The 19,225-nt window shown below is 35.3% G+C and overlaps 4 protein-coding genes across 6 annotated transcripts; 1 reads left to right on the forward strand and 3 right to left on the reverse strand.

Annotated features, from left to right (window-relative positions):
* Positions 1 to 274: 274 nt before the first annotated feature.
* LOC102623493 (squamosa promoter-binding-like protein 7) lies at positions 275 to 7,855 on the reverse strand. Its single transcript, XM_006489134.3, has 10 exons — positions 7,134 to 7,855; positions 6,242 to 6,414; positions 5,869 to 6,095; positions 5,710 to 5,784; positions 5,499 to 5,606; positions 4,995 to 5,115; positions 4,575 to 4,710; positions 3,377 to 3,536; positions 2,083 to 2,655; positions 275 to 1,066 (listed from the first exon to the last, which is right to left on the reverse strand). Exons 1-10 carry the CDS (start codon positions 7,661 to 7,663, stop codon positions 773 to 775), a joined length of 2,397 nt encoding a protein of 798 aa, XP_006489197.1. The 5' UTR covers positions 7,664 to 7,855; the 3' UTR covers positions 275 to 772.
* A 3,306-nt stretch (positions 7,856 to 11,161) lies between these two features.
* On the reverse strand, positions 11,162 to 11,333 carry LOC127903733 (uncharacterized). Its single transcript, XM_052444400.1, is given in 3 exon segments — positions 11,162 to 11,194; positions 11,196 to 11,259; positions 11,314 to 11,333. Coding segments are annotated over 3 exon segments (117 nt in total).
* A 742-nt stretch (positions 11,334 to 12,075) lies between these two features.
* Positions 12,076 to 16,208, forward strand: LOC102622414 (serine/arginine-rich SC35-like splicing factor SCL28). 2 transcript variants are annotated; one of them, XR_008053100.1, is made up of 8 exons: positions 12,076 to 12,488; positions 12,757 to 12,834; positions 12,931 to 13,095; positions 13,232 to 13,293; positions 13,465 to 13,501; positions 14,972 to 15,199; positions 15,360 to 15,662; positions 15,999 to 16,208. XR_008053100.1 is itself a non-coding variant. In XM_015533541.3 (7 exons), exons 1-7 carry the CDS (start codon positions 12,325 to 12,327, stop codon positions 16,006 to 16,008), a joined length of 744 nt encoding a protein of 247 aa, XP_015389027.1. In that variant the 5' UTR covers positions 12,082 to 12,324; the 3' UTR covers positions 16,009 to 16,208. The 2 variants fall into 2 exon arrangements, 1 of the variants encoding a protein (XP_015389027.1); XM_015533541.3 differs by lacking the exon at positions 15,360 to 15,662 and having other exon boundaries at positions 12,082 to 12,488.
* Positions 16,209 to 17,079: 871 nt separating this feature from the next.
* LOC102621912 (NADH dehydrogenase [ubiquinone] 1 alpha subcomplex subunit 8-B) lies at positions 17,080 to 19,094 on the reverse strand. Of its 2 annotated transcripts, none has more exons than XM_006489130.4 (3): positions 18,937 to 19,094; positions 18,496 to 18,697; positions 17,080 to 17,420 (listed from the first exon to the last, which is right to left on the reverse strand). In XM_006489130.4, exons 2-3 carry the CDS (start codon positions 18,681 to 18,683, stop codon positions 17,288 to 17,290), a joined length of 321 nt encoding a protein of 106 aa, XP_006489193.1. In that variant the 5' UTR covers positions 18,684 to 18,697; positions 18,937 to 19,094; the 3' UTR covers positions 17,080 to 17,287. The 2 variants fall into 2 exon arrangements, with proteins under 2 accessions (XP_006489193.1, XP_006489192.1); XM_006489129.4 differs by having other exon boundaries at positions 18,925 to 19,094.
* Positions 19,095 to 19,225: the final 131 nt, after the last annotated feature.

Raw genomic sequence — 19,225 nt, forward strand, 5'->3', positions numbered from 1 at the left:
CAACTAGTTATTTGCTTTTCACAGCAATCCACTAGTTTAATAAGACATGTAACAGGCAAAACAAAAAAATCGTGAATTAAGTATTCTTAAAGCAAATGCGAGAAAACATATCCTTTCGAAGATCAAGGGCAGAAAAGAGTTTTAACCAAACGAATAGTTTGGTTGCTTAGAATTTCGAGGTTTCGTGACTTTTAATCTATAGAGGTTCAATTAGTCAATTACAAGATACTTTAGCTCGAAGATTAAGATAAAGCACAACAATTTCGCGCAGGCATTGAAGAGCGAGAACAAGATAACCTTGAAGCATAGAGTACATAAATATCGTAGAATTAAATGAAATCACCATCAACTACGAGTTAATTTAGCTTGAAGTTAAGCTAAAGCACAACAGCTATGAGCAGGCATTGGAGGAGAGCAAGAACGAGATCAGAACCTGCCAAAATCCTCTCTGATTACCCCACCAATAGAGCCAAACTTACATGCATAAAAGCTCAAATACACCAACAAAATAGCTTTCCACTAAAATCAAGAAACCAATCTTGATCTTCACGTCTCTCAAAAGCACAGTCAGCTATGTCTTGTTATATCCTATATGCAGCAAGCAAGCAGAAGCACTTGCATCGAGTCAATATGGACAAACTACACGAGAAGTACAAGGAGTTACTTGTGCTTCAGGCAACTTGATTTGATATGAGATACAGCGTACAACAGAAGTACATGCAGATATACAGATGACAGCGATTGTTTGGTCCTAAAAACCTCTTTTCAACATCTACAAATTGCCAAACAAGGATCGACGTATGGATGTTGCAAAATGACCAACCTTTTGAGGGTGGAGGACCACCAAGCATACCCCAAAACAAACAGCAGCCATTGCTATTACAGTTACCGTTGGCAGAGAACTCAAGACTCTGCCAGAGAAAATGGGACTACATGATTTTCTTGGCAATTCCTTGATAAGGTTCACATTCATAACAACCTCTCTGTTCAAAAGTGGCACTACTTCGCACCTATCAACAGTTGCTGAACCCATCACTGCACCTATCTTATCGTTTGATCTTAAATCCTGTAAATGACATGACAATAAAATCACTGAAGGGTAGAAATCGATGTCAGTTTATGAAGCTGTACGAGAAGATAAAACTAGTTGATTTCCAAACATGAAAGAAACTAGATTATTAAAGATTTTAACTGCTGAAATGCTACCCCCCCCCCCCCCCCCCCCCCAAAAAAAGGAGAGAGAGAGAAACTTGAAACAACCCAATGTAGTATTTTCACATCACTCATTTCACAAGCAAATGGCATCATTTTATCATCTAGTCCAAAAGTGGGTGTAAAAGTAGCATTTTCGTAAATTGCCTATCCCTAAACAAAACTAAAACAGGGAATCAGGATATTATGAGTAAATAGACAGTGTGTGTAATAATCTCGATGATCTACTATAGTTTTGTGAATGTCCATGTAGCAGGAAGAAAGAAAACCTTCAACAAAATTATACAAGCTTGAATTTTTAAAAAAATTTCCCCTGTTTATGATGGTACATAAACATGAACCAAACCCCCCTAGTCCCCTACTCAACTAAAATGAGCCGGATCTGAATTCCAAACTTCTTGTACAACCCCAAGAGGTCTTAACAATAGAGCCAACTACTATTCCACAAAATTTTACTATTTAATAAGTATAGAAATGAAAAATAAAGAATGAAAATCTGGACAGTAATAACAGCAAGCTTCTTAAAGTGGCACTCCTTTGTTAATCAATGCAAGAATAATTCAATTCCAAAAAGATGAAGAATGACTGCCTACAAAACAGTATTAACACCATCACTAGAATTTACTTTCACACCAGAAGGCAGAAGCTGTTTTAGCAAAACTTCAAGACGCCAACATTAGGAAACATGTTATACAACAATGTACCATTTCCATTGTGTCAGACTAGCAATATCATCACTAGATGGGTTAAGAATGTTCCTGTGTAATATTTATAAGCAAGAAAAAAGAATCCATGGCAGATAAGCAAAAGGTTGCGAATACTTCAAAGTCCATGTCAAGAAAACTGAATTAGGAAAATTTAAGTCCTCACCTGCTTGGTGCTAGGAACAAGTGAGTTGGCTTGCAAGCAGCTTTGAGAGCTGCTTATCATTTTCGGCACAATGTTCCCAGAGTGCTGCATTGGGCCTTCGTCTTTCTTAACTTTTTGACAAAGAATCCCTCTCGCATAATCCATATACTTAAGTAACAGCCCCATGTCAGAGTCACTGATGCCATTAACTGCAGTGTTTGACTCAATGTTATTCATCATAATCTTCATATTTTGCAACATTTTCTCCAAAATGGTGGTTGACTCATTGTATATCAGAAAACGCAATAGTTGATTAAATCTCTGAACTTCAGAAGACGATATAGTTTGTCGAAAACTTTCTGATGCTGGTGCCTTTAGTAGCCATGCTATGTCTACAAGAAGTTCAGTTAATGCTTTTTGTCTCCATGCAGAAACCTCACACAGGTCAGACAGCAAACCACTAGCCATAAACTGAGATCTCTTAGAAAAGAAAGATGCTTCAAATCTTTGCTGTATTATCTTTATTTCAGAACAAGTCCCTTTGTCCCCAATCAGTACAGGTATAAAGTTTGATAAACCAGACTCATTCTCAACCTGTTCAGCGGATTGTTAAGATTAATGAATCAAAAACAACCATTATCACGTTACACTATCATATATCAGTACCAATCCACTGCTTATCATAATATGTTTACATTTCATAGCAGATCATAAAATTCACATGAAGCAATTGTTCAATTAAACTTCTGGCTGCATAATAACAGAACAACTCTAATCAATAGATCAACTAGGTGGACAGGCAACCAAATAACATTAATGCAGAGAGGTATCATGAATTATTTGTATGTGCCTCTTTTTCATACCAGTTTCTCTTTCTTCTATCATATTTATTCAATAAAAAAATAAATAGTACTAGACTGCCATGCATTCAAGAGATTCTGTTACCAAGAGATACTAATTCATGGGTATGTTAAATGGTTTGGCTAGCCATATCATACAGACAAAGCAACAAAAGAATGCAAGATTTATCAAACAGCTCATCAAATTAATCTGGCACCTAAAAAATTATGCAAGGAAAACATAAAAGTTGAAAATTAAAAACGTACAGAAGCAGTATAGATACATATACTGGTATTAGAAAATCATATACAATCTTACGTGCAGTTATATATCTCAGAGTAAATTTCCTAATCAGAAGCTGCAGAACATCACAATTATTACAAACTGAGCCCATCACAGGACCATGCCAACAAGGCAATCACCTCCACAAAAGAATATAAACAGACTTTTGATTACAAATTTTCAAAATACTTACTTCAATAAATGCAGGACCAAAGAGATTTGCTTCAATGTGAGGAACATTTATCTTGTAAAACTGATGTTCAAGAGCAAGTGATTCCCCTTCACTTCCACCAAGTGGAGATACAATACAATAATCATGAGGCAGATACTTTCCAGCAAATGATATAAGAAACCTGTAATCATGGCCATCTTTATAGATCCTCACATTATATAGTTCAAAAATTAGAGCTGGCAAAATTTGACACGACCCGATTACCCGACACGAACACGACATAAAAAAATGGGTATGGGTCGTCAAATTTAACACGATTATTAAATGGGTCGGGTCCGGGTCAACACGATTTTTTTCCGTGTCGGGTTAGGGTTAAAATTCTTGACCCATTTACCCGATCAATGACCCAATTATATTTTCTATTTTAAAATAATTTACATATTCTTATAATTACAACTCAAATATTAGAGATGATTTTCTTTTTTTATTCTTTAAAAGGGTGAATATAAACACTGTGTTTTATTTATAAAATTTTACATACATTTAGAGTTTCACTAGTGTAAATGTGTAAAAATTGATAGACATGTATATTTTATAATATTGATATATAATATTATATATATATATTATTAAAACCTCAATAGTGTAAATGTGTAATATATTGGTAGATATGTATATTTTATAATATCGATAAATTATGTGTAACTATTTTATGTAACTTTTGTTCAATATATAGATATTAAACGGGTTATTGGGTAACCCGATTATTTTCCGTGTCGGGTTTGGGTCTCAATATTTTGACACGATTATTAAATGGGTCGGGTTTGGATCGACCTAAATTTGACACGACACGAAGCTGACACGACACGAACACGACCCGATGACCCGTTTTGCCAGCTCTATAAAAAATACAGCAAGAACACAAATGAAATATAAAACAACATAATTAAGAATCACTAAAAATAAACATAGCGACAAAGATCCCACATATAGTCCCCAATGAAACAACATATGAGCCATACATTAATCACAATTTCAAATATATAAATCATTACAAAGAACTATTAAAATATGAGGGCTAAATAAACTAAAAATGATTACTATAGCCATTATATAATTGCCAACTAAATACTTGACAGAGCATCAGTGAATCAACTAGGATCCAACATAAAATGTAACAGAAAACACTCGTAGTTTCTTAAGGCTAACTGTGACATACCGCAATTTGGGTTGTATTAAATTGCTTCCACAAGCAACAAACTCCAAGGGCTTGCCAGCCTCAAAACATGAAGGCTGAACATAGTGAAGCTTTGGGGCCTGCACCTTTACATCAACTTTCACCACAGAAGTTCCACCTACATTAATTAAAAAGGCCTGATCATGTTTAAAAGTTAAACACTGTTTTGTTCTGAAGCAGGAACTATCAGAAACTAAGAGTGCAGGAAATAGAATTCCTGAGAAGCAGTGACAAAAAGCTGCTTTATGCAAAGTACTTGCAAACACACTATTTTGTAGAAACAAGTACAGGAATGGCAAAACCTTAAAGAAAGGGAAAAATAAAAAAGTAACAAGACTACATATCATATGATAAATCAATTGTGAACCTTAAGCATCATTAATTTAATCATCATTAAATTACCTTTAACATGGAAAATCATGTTGTTTAGATGAACAAACATGGAACCTCTTCCAGATAACATGCTTGCAGTTCCAGGTTCAACAACAAAATTGTGCACATATCTTATAGGATCTTCATATAACTGCTCGATGAAACCATGACAAAATGTTATTAAACGGTGTAACAAATGACAACATAAAGATGCAAAAAATTATGTATAAGGCTTGCAATCATCCTTAAAATTGAACAGTGGTGGATATTCAGACATCATAATATCATTATAGAATGACCAAATAACAGGAGTTTTAGATGACTAAATCATGCCTCCTACAGACAAGCAGCTGATGAAGGAGGAAAAAAAAGGAAGTAACATCTATAGATAAAAATCAACTCTGCATAAACTGCTACAATCCGTCATAAGACCATCGTGTGTATACACAACAACAATAATTAAATTACAATCCAAAGACTAATAAAATTACAATCCCAGAAGGAAGGCATATAAAGCATCAGTTAAACCATTACCTTTGCCCACATAATCTTAGGCATTGCAATGAATACAGTCAAGATTGTACATCCAGGGCGGATATACCCCTCCAACTCAACTGGCATACTGGCCAACCAGTGGAATATCTGCAAATACATTCAGCAATGTGTTAGAAATTCCTAATACTCAATGCTACAAAACCCCTTTATTCCTTGCAATACTAAACTGTAGTAATGATTCTTTAAGTACTTGGTGCCGAAGTCTTCTTGGAAATTCCGCTGGATTCCAATCATATAGCTTGAACGAGATTCGACCTGTTGGACACTATAACAATAGACACAATTAATAATAAATCACAAGCATGGGAGCTCACATCAACATCATCGAAAAACAGTTGTCAGGACCCACCAAAGACGAATAAGAACTCTTATTGTCACAATTGGAAGGTGAAAGTGAAGCTTTAGAGTCATCTTTTCCTCTTTCCGTCCGGATTTCACCAGAAGCAACAGCGGAAATTCCACTATCACTGTTGACATTCTGTGTATTGGGAGCTGAGTTAAGGGCGGAAACAAGGCCATCTTCGGACTCCAAAAATGCTTCTTGATCAGTTATCTGACTACTCAAGCATAAACTATCTGCAATTAATTCATTATATCAGTCAATAGAACAATTTTCAAAGAAAGGAAAGATAACTGTGCTGCTCCCACCTTAAAAACCAAAAGTATATTTAAAAAAAAAAGTGATTATTGCACAATCTGCATTAGGTCAAAAGTTAAGATACCTTTTCCTGAATCATCATCGCAAATAATATCCTCACAGCGTGAGGCCCCTGGAGGTTCGCTGTCTACAGCACCTTTAGAATCTACAGATTTTCTACGCCGTCTATTGTTGTGGCGCTCCAATTTTCTTCGGCAACTTCTTTTACCTTCATCAAAATCAGATAATAAATGAAACCTGCAAAACAATTGCCAAACAAACCATCAGTTAAGAAAGATAACAACAAACCATCTGTCAACTTCCAACCAACCAAAATGACACACAGTACTGCCACTCGAGAATCAACGATGCAATAACACTTCAGTGGTAACTCCCAGTAATTTGATTTCAAATCATTACATACATTACAGTCTACATAAATTGAAACAACCACATTGTCATATTCACACAATTGCAAAGCAAAAGACTATAATCAAAATCCTTAACCTACTTCATAAAGAGGAACCAAATGCAAATGAATGGCATTTGATATGCATAAGTTTAATTAACAGGTTATAACCCCAACCTTTGGCCTGAATACAGGAAGACAAATAGTTTCAAAATTCATCAAAAGCCTCCCACAGGAAGGCAACCAAAAACTAAGAAAGTATCTAAAATTTCAGAAGAGGTTTTCAACAAATTTAAGGAAGTTCATGAAAGGCCTATGATAAAAAATGCAAAATCACTCAAGTCACTAACTTCCAGCCAGCACGACCTAAAATTTACTCCCTAGAAGTCCAAAACCAAATGACAAGATTTCAAACCTTCAACGTCGAATTGATATACACATAAAAAATTGCATACTTTCAGTTCAATTAAATTTCCAATGCCTCGCATTAACAACATGTTGACAATAATCAAGTACAATACATATATATGAAGTTCACAATTACATGAAAAAAAAGTTTGAACTTTACTTGCCACACTGTTGACAATATCTCTTGCTCTCTCCATCGAGCAAAACGGTAGAAGCGTTTGCGCATCGAAGACAGACCCTATGCCTTTTATGATATCCTTTAAGCTCACTAATATCTGCCTCACACCCCGGCACCTGACACCTTGCCTTCCCTTGCCCGTGGCCCGCCCGCACCGTTCTGGCCCGCTTCTTCCCCGGCAGCCCCGCCTCCTGCTCCTCGAGCATCTCGTCAAGCTCTGGACACGCGCAAGGGATCCGACCAGCCAAAAAGTTGGAACACGTCAGCCTCGGATCGCGCTTCCTCACCCGCTCCAAATTGTTGACAACCGGAGGCTCCGGCTGCGGCTCGAGCAAGGGGTTTAATTCCAATTGAGCGGGATCTAGAGGGAGATTGAAATGATCGTCTGTGGTGAAGTCCAGGAGATCGCTCCAGTCCCAGAGTGCTGACGCGGACGGGTCCGCCTCCGTCACCATCGCCGGATGCACCTCCATCTCCGGGATTCTCGGCCGCTCAACGCCGTCTCGTTCCATTTCTTTTGGAGTCTTAATATTAAAAATAATAACAAAAATAATATTCTTAAAGTAGCTTCAAAGTTCAAACTTCAAAGAGTTGGTTTGGCCAACCAACGACGGAGGTTAGCATCGTTAGGTGATGACTCCATTCATTTTATTTTTCACTGTTTTTTAATCTCCAAGTCATTTTATTTTATTTTATTTTCTCCCTTTTATTCTAACCATTACCTTTTTCTTTTCTTTCTTTTCATTCTTAAAACAATTTTTCAAAGTAAAGGAACATCCAAACCATCAAATTTTATTCTAATTGACGGATAGCCCCTTAATGTTTCTTGAATGTACAACTGGACTCCTACAACCCTCACCAATATTATTGTACTATGTACATAATAAAGGCTAACAATTTTTGATACAACCCATTTAGGTTAGCCAAAATTGATATTATTATTATTAGTGAGTCGTTTCTATTACTTATTTAATAAGATTTGATTTTAGAGTTTTTGAGACAATAATTCATTTATGCCATGACCAACAATTCTTTGTCTAACAAAAATATGTTTTAGTTTATATATTTTAAATAAAATTTATTAGAGTTTATGAAAGTAGCACTACAAAAATTATAGAAAATACATGAAAAACATGTTGAGCATGTGAATTTGAAAAAAAATTATTATTAAAGTCATGCTAAATAAACGACACAATAATAGACAAGTCGAGTTACTTTAATAAGTTGATATGTCGTCCAAATAAATTGAATTTGTTAACAAAAATTAATTTGGATGTCTAATTTTTAAATATAGGATTTAATTAGCTGTTCAAAATAGTGACAGGCTTGTCTTTTCTTTTTTCTTGTTTCAAAATTGAACATTATTTCAGTTCAAATAGGTCTTAATCATGTCAAAATGACTGAATACTCGTAGAGTGTTAACCCACGTGCTATGTCAAACTTCAATACATAGTAAGGGTACTTTAGACACTTTAATAGGGTAGGGGACCTGAATTGAGAATACTAAGAAAAATATAGACATTAATGATAAACTCCTATCCTTTTTTTATTTAAATTCGTTTACTTGTTACATCAAAAGCCCAAAAAATGGCGTGTTAGAAAACTGAGGCGAGTGCAAGGTGGCGACATGGAGAAAGGGGGGGGCCACGCGCAGATGGGGACACGCGTTGGATGCGGTGGGGTTAAGTGGGGCCGCGTGTGGAGGAGGCGAGTGGGGATTGGTCGATGGCGAATCGTTGGTAAAGGAAATGATAAATTGTGGTGACGACATGTCATCCGCGATAATAATGATTGATACTTTGGCTAAAATTAGACATCGTTTTAGTGGCCTTTCGAGTCGCCAAAAAGCCCTGATTCGGATCCCCAGACGAGAGTCTACGCTGCATTGCTGATTTGCTGCGACAGTGCGACGTCTCGGATCTGCGAAGCTTTTCCAGTATAAAGTAACTTTTTATATTTATGCAATACTAAAAAGTGCCCCTAAAAAAGTTTGTTTTTTTTCTCTGTTGAGAGAAAAAAAGAGTAAAACGAAACACTTTCTAAGATTTTAAACGAAATATTTTCGACATGTGTAGGGATCGATATTTAAAATCATTTGTAGTTTATGTAGATTACCCCAAACGGATAATTGGGGTGTGTAATTCGCTGCTATAATAGAAGTTTTGTTAATTAGTTTGTAATAAATGTTGATTTATCAAAATACTATTATCCTACATCGGTTGGGAAAGAAAATAAAAATTAGTATATTGTGACAGAATTAATTTTAAAGTTGTAACAAATGTTTAAATTTGTATTAAAGTGATTAGTTTTAGAGTAATGCTAAGCATCTTAATATGAACCCCCCTAAGTTACATGCACGCCCACTCACTATTCATGTGAGAGATTTATAAGTTACATGCATGTAATTTAGTATTAACCTCTTAATATTTAAGCACCAAGTTAACCACTCGGCAGTCACTCTCTCACAAGTGTGAGGAATTCGAATCCCCATAGATGCATTGTGGGGTTTGATTTAAAATTTATTCCTCAAACCTTGAGTAAATGTTAAAATCTAGACATTGCTATTTGATATAAACCTATCTCAATAATTGTATAATTGTAAACATCATAAGCAATAATCTCATTAAAAAAAATACCAACTTAAGTCCCAACACGATATGACATTCATTTATTGGAAGATTATTCATTCCCTCCTCATGAGGGGTTGGCTCATTGCTTGATCTTTATTTTATTTTATTAAGAACATCATCCCCCTCCCTTGGATTAGTACTGGAACGTATCCCTCAAAAGTTCGGTGTGAAATTTGAATGAGATATTTTTTTTTTAAATTCAAACTAGTAATTTAAGTTAGTCAAACTATAAAGTAGAGAAGAATATACTTTGAATCTTAATCTTAAAAGTATTTTATCAAAATAATGATATTAAATTTAGTTGTGTATACGCTTCCGGGGAACAATATGGTACTCAATTCCATTCCATACACAAATGGGGTGGGGGGGGGGGGGGGGAGGGGGAGTAAAAAAAACATTAGTTGTGTATACGCTTCCGGGGAACAATATGGTACACAAATGGGGGGGGGGGGGGGGGTAAAAAAAACAGACCCCCTACGGTAGCTCTTGGAATCTTGAATATGATGCTACCAAAACCAATAATTGTAGCAATTCACACATGTCTCTTCCTCATCAATCGGTACTAGTTGATGAGAAATCGAAATGAAAAAGAAAAAAGAGAAAAGGAGAGCAGTAGGCATGAAATTCTACCATTTTATTTTGCCCCAGTTTAACAGAAACGGCGAGATATATTGATATTTTTTTTATTGGATTTGGATCCGTCGGGATTGACGGGGCTCGAACCCACAGCTTCCGCCTTGACAGGGCGGTGCTCTGACCAATTGAACTACAATTCGGGGGTGGTAAAATGTACTGAATACCTATTTTTATGATTTCATTCAAACAATTTCATTTATATTTAGATAAAAATCGACGTTGGAACAGAGACGTAAGTGATATATTAATATACACAAGGATATACACTTTTGTTAGAGCGGCACGGATTCCTTTCGTTATTGCCAAATCGATTGATAATTCATTTTTCAATGTCCCCAATGAAAAAAAAAAGTCTTTTTTTGCATTACTTTATTCTTTTCATTATATTTTATGCTTTTCGATTTCATGACCCGGATATGAATCTAGATCATTATTAGCAAGATCAGAATTTATGGGAACAAATAAATGGAGCAAACAAAACAATTAAATAACAGTAAGGATTTATCGGAGAATTTGACTCTTTTTATTCTTGAGTCTTTTGTATTTTGCATTTCTGGAAAACAAAGGGGGTTATATCATTTCCTGGTGGATCAGTGAATTATTGGGCCGAGCTGGATTTAAACCAGCGTAGACATATTGCCAACGAATTTACAGTACGTCCCCATTAACCGCTCGGGCATCGACCCAGGAAGAATAAAGTCTAGGCTTATTTATAATCCACGATCAACTTCCTTTCGTAGTACCCTATCCCCAGGGGAAGTCGAATCCCCGCTGCCTTCCTTGAAAGAGAGATGTCCTAAACCGCTAGATGATGGGGGCATACTTGCCCGACTGCCATTATACTTAGTATGAACAGTTTTTTGAAATTGTCAATATAATGGAATGAGATGACTAACTATGAATGATCTTTGCACATTTTCTGATCCTATACCAATAGTATTTTTTTATTCATCCATCAATCACTCATTCTAATCGTCATTATATTCTAAAAATCAAAATCTATTATAAAAATTGCTATAAAGAAAATAATAAAAATAGGACAAAAGACGAAAGCAGGGGTCTCTTTTGATAATAGTATTTTTGCTAATGATATTTTTTAAAATTTGGGCAGCGCTATATGAGATTTGATGTAAACTTATCATAATAATTGTATAATTATAAATACCATGAGCAGTAGTCTCATAAAAAAAAAACAACTTGAGTCATAAATCCTAATGGATATGACATTCATTTATTGGATGATGGTTAAATAATTTTATAAATTATAAAATTTATCATTCAATAAATAAGTGACACATGACATCAGGACTCAATGTACATAATGACTTACATTTTTTTTTCAATCCCTAATAACATCTTGATCTTCAAACACTTTAAATCAAGTTAGCTAATCATAAATGCAATATAACATTCATTGATTAAAATAATAACCAAATAATTGGCAATCGAGATGTATTTTTCTCACATGAAATATTTTAAATGTAATTTAGCCGAAGCCATAATACTAACACTTTGAAAATAAAAATTATTGTAAATAAGAATCAAGTGAGATTTCTTTCAATAATACACGTATACACACACACGCACACATATTTATATATACACATACATACATATTTTGGAGCCACCATGAAATTATGGTGGCACGAGGCAAGGAAAAGCACTTTATCCAACTGTGTAAAAAAAAAAAAGAAGAATGAAGTTTAAACTTTAAACCAACCCAAGTTCCCAACAGCCAAACACGCCTTTAACCAAGTACTCAGGGAGAGTGCGCTGCGCTGGTGCATATAAACTAAAACTAGATCTCTAATTTCATCTCTCCCTCCAAAACTTTCGAAATCTCTCTGCAATTAGGGTTAGGGTTTTAAAATCTTCTTCCTCTAGTCTATACTAACAAATCAAAGGCTATGGCGAGATACAGGAGCCGGAGCTACAGTCCTCGCCGACGGAGCAGGAGTCCTCGGATACGTGGCAGAAAGCGATACGACGATGAGCCTCGCAGGTCTTACGGAGACCGACGGTCTCCTGCTCCCTCGGGCTTGCTCGTTCGCAATCTCCCTCTTGACGCTAGGTGACGTGACTCTCTCAACTCAAAGCTTGAATTTTATTTATTAATTAATTTATTTATAATTTTTCTCCTCCGGCTAATATCCTTTATCTTATTTATATATTGTTTTTTAGGTAATATTTTCTATTAAAAACAAAAAAACAATAAAATTATGTGAGGTTTGATAAGTATAATATAATGTAGAAATAAGAAAATTAAGATATAATATTACTCTCAATTTTATATTATGATTGATAAAATAACTAAGGATTATTTACATTATGTTGTGCAGGACGGAGGAACTTAGGGTTGCATTTGAGCGATATGGTCCGGTAAAGGATGTGTATCTTCCTAAAAATTACTACACTGGGTATGCTTTCTTTAACAAAAGTTGAAATTAGTTTAGTCTCTTACATATATTGTATATGAATTCTTGATTTTGCATTGGTATTATTTGGGTTTGCAGGGAGCCACGGGGCTTTGGATTCGTGAAGTTCCGTTATGCTGAAGATGCGGCTGAAGCTAAGCAACGACTCAACCATTCACTTATTGGTGGACGAGAGATAAAAATTGTCTTCGCTGAGGAGAATAGGAAAACTCCTCAAGAGATGCGTACGAGTGCCCGCGTAAGGTATTATGAATAATAGATGTTTTTTTTTTCCCTTTTTTGTATGCCATTTGGTTATTTTGGACCTCTTAAAAATTAGATTTTGATTTCATCATGTACTCAGATAGTTATTAACTTTTTTTTTTTAATTCTTGTAAAGTGGTCGATATGGAGGAAGCTCTAGGAGGACTCCACCAAGATCTCCAAGACGCCGTTATCATTGTCAGTTTAATTTATTCTTCTGTTTATTAGAACTTTCTGGCATGATCATGTTCAAGTTGTGGGGTTGCACTCATCTGAAGCTGTTTATTATAACGAAACTACTTCTGCAAATCAACTAGGCTTACCACTGTAGAATTATGCTAAATTATTTTTTCTCTTTTTGAATTCCAGCTTACTCCCGCTCACCTTCACCAGTGCGTGTCTCAAGGTACATTTCATCTGTCTGAATATGAAGAATTTCAGTTTGTTTCTTCATTAATGTGGGGGTGGAGATTTTTTTTAAATTTTTTAATATAAAGCAAGATACCCCCCCCCCCCCCCCCAAAAAAAAGGATAATACAGGTAGCCTTTTAATTGCTGATTTGTGGGATTCTTTTTGTTTGTTTATTTTTATTTGTATAATATTGCTTTAGCTTGGTGCAAAGAAAGCATAAATTGTATAATTAGTTAATGTGAAACGCTTGTTCAACCTCTGAAATTGGCAATGAAAAATTTTGTTTGGTTCAAAACATGCAAATTCTAATTTTTTTTATTGGAAGTTCGAGGAATCTGACAGGTTTTGTGATGCTAATTTGGTTGTATTAACTTATTTCAAGCCTTTCACATGAAGACCTTACTTTGTTCAGACTGTTTGAATGCTAATGCATAGAGGCTTTTTGTTTTCCTTAGAGATCATGTAATGTGTTGCGATGAATATGAATGATATCTGCTGGTGGCCTTGTTGATGCAGATAGTAAAGTGAAAAGGGGGACTTTTAAAGACTTCAGATTTATAGAGATTAAAGAGAGAGATCATAAAGTCAAACAACATGCTTATCTTTCTATCAAAGCTTCTCAATATGTATTATCCATAGTCTCACCTTCACCAGCTATTCAGTGGAATTGGATCTCTTATTGTGTGACATCTGGTTTGTGAGGGTTACTACACTGAATGAATTGGATAGCTAAACTTCGTGTGAGAGATAACTAGTATCGTGAGGATACCTTTTTTTTTTCTTTCTTCACCAAGTAATTTTTCAATAAAAACTTGTTAAGTTTGATATCTTGTTTTGCATATACTATCCAGTTAAGAAAGAAAATAAAGCTTATAGTTGGCCAAAGAAAGAAATCATCTTCAAAGTGGAAAGCTATTCAAAGTTTTACCGGTAGAGATATGATGGCTTTGTCCAAGAAAAAGATAAATTGAGGTTTTAGAAAGTTGGGGCAAAGAGAGCCATGAAGTTGTCCGATGGTGATCAATCAGTACAACATTTTAGAGCCTAACTTTCAATGTCTGGATCCACGTATCATATTTTTGTTCAGAAACATTGGAAAAGGTAAAGGTCGTGTTTTGATCAATAAGATTTGAATGAGGGTGTAAGTAGATTTTTTTCTCCCTCAAGTCAATTAAAAGATAATATTTTTTCAATTTTGATGATCTGGTTTGTTTTGAATTTGCTTTATTTTGGAAGTTTTACAATGCTTACCGAGGATGGCGAGACTTTATTTTGTGAGAACTAGAAATGCATATAGTTTGTATACCGTATTCGTTGGATAGATATCTTCTTGTCCTATGTGCTAATTTGTTAGTTTGCTTTTTATATTATTTTTGTCTTTATTTTAAGAATCACTTATTTATTTATTTATTTATTTTTGAGTGAAGATTTCTTATTGGATTAACTGTCTTGCTGCTGAGATAGGGATCGTAGGGCAAGGGATGATAATCGTTCTCCTAGGCAATCTAGATCTATCTCACGATCCCTTTCCCCACGCGATGAGAGGGACTACAGGTCAAACGAGAGGTATCCTAGTCCAATGGAGAATGGTCGTCGGAGTCCACATGATGAGAGGGGTTATGAACCCAGCATGTCAAGGAGTCCTAGGGGTAACAGCCGCAGTCCTTCCAGGTCTCGTTCGCGATCTTACAGGTAGTTACTTCTCTTGGTTTCTATTTTTGATTTAATGGATATGTTAATCTTCTTTACAGTTTAAACAATATCTACTTCCCACTTTGGGGTTACTAATCACTTTTACTTCATTGGGTCATAATGGGGGTTTTGGCTCATAAAATGGTTTTGAGATCCACAGAGTTTGGAGAATTTCCATGGAGATAATGGTTCCTTGGGTGGCTAAGTCAAAGTTGAATGAAGCCTTTAGGTTTTAGTTTTTGTTGCTGAATGGCAGGGTGGAGTTAGGTCTCAGGTTCTTATTTTACAAAGACGAGAGATATAGTGCATTTATTTACAGTGTGAGCAAAAAGTTACTGGAGCATTGCAAACAGATAATGCAGAAATGAAACTTCTTATCCTACGTTGATATCTGAATAGGCTTGAAACACACAATATGCACTGGTTAAATCATGTGGAATTACTCATGTCTGTCCCAGTTAAGGTAATCTGGTCCCAGAACACAAGTGTTGTTGATTTATAGCTCCAAATAGATGAAAGTTAAATTGCTAATTGTTGTCAATTGCGGATTGGTTGATTTTGGTTCTCGCCATTGTGATACTCTGTAAGAAAATTTATTAACTTGTGTTCTTGACTTAATTTTCTAGTTTGTAGTACAATCAGCAACTTATTTGAAAACAGGAATTGAACTTGGCAGCTGAAGTTTTTGGATTGGTTATAGTGTAATATCCAACTGATGAATTTCTTTTGCATGCATCTTTTTGTTGTGTTGGCTATATGTGGCAGCAAAATGATTTTTATTTTGTATCTTTTCATGCAGTACTCGCTGATGGATGTTGAAGCTTTTGTTCCTGTGGGAAGCTGCTACGCCTATAATGCTGTCATAAGAGTATAAGAATTAGTTTAGCGAGATGGGTATGTTAAGAATGTTGGTAAATGACTTAATGACTTGTATTACTGATGTTGGTACACCTTTTGCATGTTTATACTTTTATATTCTAATATAGCTAGTCAAATGGTGTTTGTAATAGCTTATTGGAGATATTTCCTCAGTGTAGTCTGTTTCGTGGTGAAATTTTCTTTCATCAAATTTCTTTTGATAGAATCCTGTTTTTCTGGATTTATTAAACTTGTAGATTAACAAGGAAATTGGCCAAGACCAAATGGAGGCCAAATAAAATGTTTTGGAGGCAACCACATACTTCAAATCTGATGATTGAAAAATATAACTATCTGGTGAGTGCGATTTTGGTCCACTTTATTTGAAAACTGGTCTAAAGATAGGCTTCTGTGAAAATTTGGATGCATCTTTCATAGTATTTGGAACACGCTAACCAAGCCGTCCGTGCGGAAAGAGGTGCGATATTTGATTGCATAATTACTACCATTACAAGCCTTTATCAGGCCTGATGCTGCCTGAGCGTTGCGAAAACTAATATTCACATAATTGGCAGAATGTTGGTATTTACAAATTAAAACAACTGCTAGTAATAAATCCACTCAACGCTCATTTCTGTATTCCAACTTCAGGGTGTGATTGTTTATCACAGAGTGTTAACTAATATTTTCATTTAAATGTTTTTACCCAAGAACGAGAGCACTAGTGAATGAGGTTGCTTGGCCTAGCATTATTTGCGTGTTTTCTGCCCAATAGAACAAAGAACCAAGGTATCACACTTAAGTATCAAGCTAACATTTACGGGAAAATAAAAAAAGGAGAAAGAAAGATGCATTTAGCATTACCCTTTGAAAATGAAGGATGTTCAAACTCACATTGCCTGACAAGAACAGGACCCGACACAGCATAGTGCTGCTGCCGCCTTAACCAACTTTCCTTTGTGGGCATGAAAAACAGATCTTCCGTTCAATACATAATTAATATTCAGTGGGTGATCTTAACAGACATTCCAATGGTGAAGGATGCATTCATCAAGTAGAATTGTCTTTTCAATCAAAAACATTTCCAGTGGGTGATCTTAACCGTACAAAAGGGGAATAACTCAAAGTGAAAGGGAAATTCCATAAACAAATGTTTGCAAGAATAGTATTTGCTCACTGCAAAGTGTCCTAACTTATTCTGGGCATCAAGTTACAGGTATCATTTGCCAATCAGTTCAGAGGGCATGTTTTCTCAAATGCTTGCTGCTCTTTGCGACAAAAATCAAACTCATTTGTATGGTAATACAAGCAACCAACATATTCATCCATCTCCTTCGTGCACTTTTGATGAAGATCTTTTAGCCTGCAGTGCCAAATATTTCTCAATTTAGAAAATAGAAATCAACCAACCATAAAAGCTCTGGTTATTGTAGACCTTCCTATACATTTTGTGTAAGCTTCTATTAAAAATTTTCCTCTCAAGAATTACATAAAAAATCATTTCTTAGTGTCACCCACAAATTATGAAGTTCCAACAGTGTCAGGAAACAAGCTGGTCATTAAATTATTATTGTAAATCATTCACGGATTGGAGAATCATGATACTTAGAATATTTGTTAGAATAGAGAGAAGCCATGATGGATGATTAAAGAACAGAGAGGAATAATACATCAATATACAAGACATGAGGGAAACTCAAAGTAGGGATTAAATGTAAGAAAACTCCCGACCGGGAAGACATTAAATTATCATCATATGCAACATGTAACCTACCATTAGCAAAAAAGGGGAAAAGCAAGTGCGGCAACTTGGGGGACAATGTATGACTTATGAAGAAAGAGTAAGGTGCAAATGACAAGATCCCAGTTCTATCTTGAAGGGAGTGAGTTCCCTAATTTTCTAATGACACAAATCCTATACCTGTTGCTTCAAGTCAGCAAGTTGTTCTCATTATTTGTAAGATTCCTAATTCAACCAAATAACGAGATAATGTCAGGGAGTGAGTAGGAATGATGGTAGGTAATCCCAACGAGATAATGTCCAAAACATATCGACAGTTTCAGCTCAAACTTATTTAGAACTTTGAAGCGCTAGAAGTGGCAAGAAGTAACAGCAAAGTTCAACCAAATAACGAACCTTAAGCAAATTGAATTGGAAAGCTTAACATACTAATCTCTTGGTGGTTTCATCACAAAATACTCTAATGCAAATCCATCAGGTCATAAAATATACAAAAGATCCCTAATCAGATTACATGCCGTCAAAAACAGCCTTACAAAAACACATTTCCAATGTTTATGCTTCCCAAAATCCACATTTTTCCCTTTAAAAAAATGAGACACATAATAATTCAATTCCTTTTCAGCTTGGTCAATTCATCAGCCGTTAAGCACAATTTCAGTGACATGAAAAAAAACCAAAAAAAAAAAAAACTTACAAGCCAAGGACGCAGCGAGTGACTTGGCGACCTTTATCGAGGCATTTTTCGGGATTGGGATCCTTCTGCTTGCATTTCAAAAACTCGACATTTTCATGTTGGCATCTCAATCCGATGTGCTTAGACGACGCCGTTAGCACTGCCGATGACGGGATCGGATCACCGCTAGGGTCCACAGCGGTTGCCATCTCCAATCGATTATCTTCAAAAAAATAAGAAAAAAATTCAAACTTCGATTGATTCACATGATGTTTGGTTCCTCATGAAACGACAAAAAAAGAAAATAATTCGATGAATTATCTTTAAAAAAAAGTCATTTTAACCTAAATTTAATCCTACGATTTCACAAAATTCTACATTTTCTAAGAAATTAAGGAGATAATGATTACTAGTTTTGAGCAAATAAAAATGGATCGAATAATTATTTACTTTCAGATGAACCTTTTGTCGATTTCTTTGATAAGAGCTTTCTCTCCACCGAGAACGAGCTGTGAAACTCAAAGAAGAAGGAGATGAAAAATTTACTTTAGGGTACTGTCAGCTCCGCTAGTTGCTAAAGTGAGCCGGTTACACTAACGTACGCCAATTCAAAAATTTTAAAAAAAATAATTTTAAGGTTTTTTTGTTCATTTAGGAACAATGTAATAACTACTGGATCCCTACGGTTATGTAGATTTAAATAAAGTAGATATTTGATCCCTTTAAGCAAACAAGTCCCTCATAGTCAGGA

The sequence above is a fragment of the Citrus sinensis genome, chromosome 1 (assembly GCF_022201045.2).
Source record: "Citrus sinensis cultivar Valencia sweet orange chromosome 1, DVS_A1.0, whole genome shotgun sequence".
In the NCBI taxonomy this organism is placed as follows: domain Eukaryota; kingdom Viridiplantae; phylum Streptophyta; class Magnoliopsida; order Sapindales; family Rutaceae; genus Citrus; species Citrus sinensis.